At 41.6% G+C, this 4,721-nt stretch overlaps 1 protein-coding gene across 1 annotated transcript; it reads left to right on the top strand.

Moving 5' to 3' along the window:
• The first annotated feature begins 343 nt into the window (after positions 1-343).
• Positions 344-1,279, top strand: LOC118854537 (olfactory receptor 4D6-like). Its single transcript, XM_036764902.1, has one exon. It carries the CDS (start codon positions 344-346, stop codon positions 1,277-1,279), a length of 936 nt encoding a protein of 311 aa, XP_036620797.1.
• The last annotated feature ends 3,442 nt before the right edge of the window (positions 1,280-4,721 follow it).

Here is a 4,721-nt window from a genome sequence, read left to right as displayed (position 1 = left end):
CACTATTCAAGTGTTATTCCCAGATATGTTCCCTGAAAAGAAAGATGTATCATAGTTCAAGAAAGCTTATATCCCATTTTTCTCCCAGAAGACACAAAGTGAAGGCACAACTACCTAACCGAGAAGATTCTCACTATTATCCAAACCCGATCATGGCAGTAGGGATCAATTGGCGAGTTCAGAGCAAATCTAAGGGATGAGTCAACCCTGGTATTTTTTTCCTGAGCATCTAACATATTCTTGGTGCTGCAGAGAATTCTATTAAAAGCCCAATAAAAAATATTATTTTCTAATTCTTATTTGGCTCCTCTCAAGGTGGACCTAAAAAAGAAGTTTCTACACCATGGACTTAGAAAACTATACCAGAGTGACAGAGTTTGTCTTCTTGGAACTCACACAGTTTTCGGAGCTGGAAACATTCTTGTTTGCGGCATTCCTTGCTGTGTACGTAACCACGGTGCTGGGCAATGTGCTCATTGTGATCACCATCACCTGTGAGCCTCGTCTTCACACACCTATGTACTTCCTCCTCCGGAACAAGTCCATATTGGATATTGTTTTTTCTTCCATTACAGTCCCTAAGTTTTTGGTGGACCTCCTGTCAGAGAGAAAAGCCATCTCTTACAATGGATGCATGGCCCAGATGTTTTTCTTCCATTTTGCCGGTGGGGCAGACATTTTTTTCCTCTCAGTTATGGCTTATGACCGATACCTTGCAATCTCAAAGCCCCTCCACTATGTCTCCATCATGAGAAAGGAAGTATGGGTTAGATTGATTTTGGCTTCATGGGTAGGGGGTGGTTTGCATTCACTTGTCCAGATCATTCTGATCCTCCCTCTCCACTTCTGTGGCCCCAATGTCCTGGATGCTTTCTACTGTGATGTCCCTCAGGTGGTGAAGCTTGCCTGCTCAGACACTTTTGCCCTTGAATTGTTATTAATCTCCAACAATGGCCTGGTGACCTTACTGTGGTTCCTACTGCTTCTGGGATCCTACACAGCTATCTTGGTGATGCTCAGATCACAAACAGGGGAAGGGAGAACCAAAGTCCTGTCCACCTGTACTTCCCACATCATAGTGGTGACGCTACACTTTGTACCCTGTGTTTACATCTATTGCAGGCCCTTTACCACTCTGCCCATGGATACAGCTGTGTCCATCAACAATACTGTCATCACTCCCATGCTCAATCCCATTATCTACACCCTGAGGAACCAAGAAATGAAGTTGGCCATGAAGAAATTGAAAAAACAATTTGTGTCTGCTGAAAGTAATTAAATCATGGTGAGATATGTTCACATGTATGTACATACATACATGTACACACATATCTTGCTGTATGTATGTATAAGTATAGATATATGTATTTTGTATATGTTCATATGTATATCTTGTTTGTACATAGTTTTTCACATGTAGTTTCACCTATTAGAGTACAAGGGCATGGAACCTGTGGCCTTGAGGCCACGTATGGCTTTATGGGTCCTTGGTTACAGACTTTTGACTGAGTCCAAGTTTTATAAGACAAATCCTTTTATTAAGGAGATTTGTTCTGTTAAGTTTGGATTCAGTCAAAGGGCCCCATTTGAGGACCTAAAGGGCCACATGTGACCTTGAGGCCTCAGGTTCCCCACCCCTGCATTACACTGTGAGCTCTTTCTTAAGAATAGGAACTATCTTTTGTTCTCCTTTGTATTCCCAGTGCTTAGCACAGTGTGTGACATATAGTAGATATTAGTAAGTGCTTGTTGGCTTTATTTACAGATGCCCCGGGGGGGTCAGTGGTTTACCCAATGTTACAGAAGTAGTGAGAGCAGCTCTGAGATTTGAACCTAGGCCCTCTGAAAACAGACCCACTGCTAATTCCTTTACACTACCCAGCTTTGAAGAGACTATTTTACTGACTTCACCAGGTACACTAAGAAGTATAAACAAGAATGTTTCAGTTAGAGGGAACTTTTACCCAGAGGCAGTACCGAGAAACAGTCCTAAGACTTTCTCTAGAAAGCTCTGGAATGTCTCTGCTTGAGGCAGCTTGGCTCAAGCGGAAAGAGTGCTGAATTGGAAGCTGGGCCTTCTAGGGGTTCAGATTCTCCCCCTGCTCCACCTCTGTGACCTTGGGCATCACTTCCACCTTCTGGGTCCCAGTTTCCTCATGGACTAGATGATCTCTAAGGTCACTGTCAACTGAGATTCTATAATTTCATCAACTAATGAGCAAAATAGAGCTCAAAGAGAAGTCACTGTCCATTTCTCCTCATATTGTCAAGACGATCATTTGAAGCTCAGGAACATGAGGGAGCATGTTTCCCCAAAACAGAGGCCTCAGAGGACAGAGATTGGTTAGTCTGAGCTGAGATTACCTCACATGGACTCTGGGAAGCTGCAAGAGACCAGCTGTCATTGGTCTCAATGTAACTTTCCAAACTACTTTGGAAACCAATATACCAGGCACAATGAAGTACCATGAACCTCAGTCACAAAATGGTGGCCCATATGTAAAACAGACCTGTCCCTGCCTTGCCCCTCAATCTGACCCAGATGACTGGAAAATTGGGGAATGCACTCAGGGACCCATCTTTGACATGGAAGAGTTGCACAGGTGGTCAGTGAGGCACCTCAGTGCAGGGAAAGTCTCTCTCTTGCCATTTACATGGTCCTGATCTCCAATATATGGGTTGGAGATAAGGTACAAGAAAAAGAGAATCCTGGTTTCAAGTCTTGTATTAGTCACTAAGTTCCTTTGTGAACTTTGAATAAATTGTTATTTTACCAGGGCTAGCCCAGAGCCAATTATAAGATCAGAGAGTCTTAAAATCTACATCTGGAAGGGACCTCATAGCCCATCTAGCCCAAATCTCTCAACTTGCAGGTGAATAAACTGAGTCCCAGTCTTTTAGCCTCTCTGTCTCAGTTTTCTCACTTATTGAATAAACACATTGATAATTGCTGAAAATTGAAAGTTGCCTAAGGGTTGAGTTGCCATGAAGGTCTAATGAGGAAAATTTGAGTTTAGGAACTTTGAAAGGTTTTTAAAAATATGATATAAATACAAAGGGAAGAAGAAAAGAAGGAGAAATAAGAAAATGAGAAAGCAGTGAAGGAAGAGGAAAGGAAAATGATGAGAAAGATGGAATTCCTTCTAGCCATGGATATAATGAGCTAATCATTGGATGCCAAGAGAACATTTAGAGATCGTACAAAGGTACTATCCAGCACAGAGCCAGTGTGTTTGACAAAACCTGACAGTGAGTCTATAAGCATTTATTAAGTACTCACTATATAACACACACTGTCCTGAGTATATAAGATATATATACATATATATGTATATATGGAAAGGTTAAAAACCTGTCCCTGCCCTCAATGAACTTGTATTCTGTTGGTGGAGAGAATATATAAATAACTATGTCCATACAAGATATTATAGAGAGAAAATGGAAGGGGAAGGCATTAGCAGTTGGTCACTCAGATGAATGACAAGGAGAGGAAGAGAGAAAAGAAGAAAATCCCATGTAAGCCATAGGGAACTTCTACTTCGAAATTGCTGGCTTCTCTTGTTTCAATTCCACAGAAGATGCTCCCACACTGGAAACCTCCTAATGTCCTATTCCTCTATCTCTGATTTCCTTATTCCTTTTGGGTGTTGTCTCCCCCCTTCAGATTGTAAGTTCCTCAAGGGCAGGGACTGTCTTTCTTTTTATTAATTGTACTTCCAATGCTTAGTACAGTGCCTCACACATAAGAAGCCCTTAATAAATGTTTATTGGATTGGATGGGACAGAATTGGACTGGAAACATATAGGATTTTGGGATAGAATGTGGATGATGACTGAGATGGAGTGGTCAGATGGGTAGGAGGGGAGATTGGAAAGAAAAAGGTCATAAAATGCAAGCAAAGATACAAGATCCAGAATGAGACGATAGTTAACTATAGCAAAGTCTGCAGAGAGAGAGGGCAGAAAGGATAAGGACAGAGGAAAGGCCATCAGAATGCACAACTAAGAGATCATTAGCAGCCTTAGAGATGGTAGTTTTGGTGATGACATTGGGAATGCAGATCACAAAGGGTAAAGTAGGGGGAGTAGGAGGAGAAGAAATGGAGAAAATGAGCATGTTTTTTGTTCAGGAAGAAAGGTAAAATATGATAACATGAAGGGATGGTAGAGTCACATTAAAGTTGATTAAGGATGATGGAGATATGAATGTGTTTCTGGTTAGTAAGGAAAGAGACAGTAAATAGGAAAAGACTAAAGATTAGATGCAAACTCTCCTGCTTGTCATTTAAAACCTTCACATTGTGGCTGCAGCTCCTCTTTCTAGGCTCAGTTTAGATCTTCTCCATAAATGGCAGCCATAGCAACAGGCAAAAAGGGAGAGAGGCTCAGATCAGTAGAGGTGGGGATCAATAGCAGCAGTGAGAAGCAGAAGAGAGAAAATGGGAAACCCAAGTACAAATCTAGCAGAGAGGACAGTCCAACGGGGACCAAACCCAGGAAAAGGAGAGTAATGACACAAGAAGACATAGGAGGCTAAGAAATGTCAAAGGAATAATTGCTCTTCCACAAGGTACTCTGGCCACATGTGATATAGATACATACATACACATATGTACATATACATATCTGTGTCATGCATGCTTCTCCTCTTCCCACTGGCATTCATGGACTTAGAGAGAATGGTGTCAATTGAGCAGAATCCAGATTGAAAAAGGTAAATT

This window comes from Trichosurus vulpecula, chromosome 6, assembly GCF_011100635.1.
Source record: "Trichosurus vulpecula isolate mTriVul1 chromosome 6, mTriVul1.pri, whole genome shotgun sequence".
NCBI classification, from domain to species: Eukaryota; Metazoa; Chordata; class Mammalia; order Diprotodontia; family Phalangeridae; genus Trichosurus; species Trichosurus vulpecula.
The sequence above is the reverse complement of the archived record's forward strand: the minus strand, read 5'-3'. Positions and strand labels throughout refer to the sequence as shown.

Coding starts and splice junctions, on each gene's coding strand:
- LOC118854537 (XM_036764902.1), top strand. CDS start 344: ATGGACTTAGAAAACTATACCAGAGTGACAGAGTTTGTCTTCTTGGAA.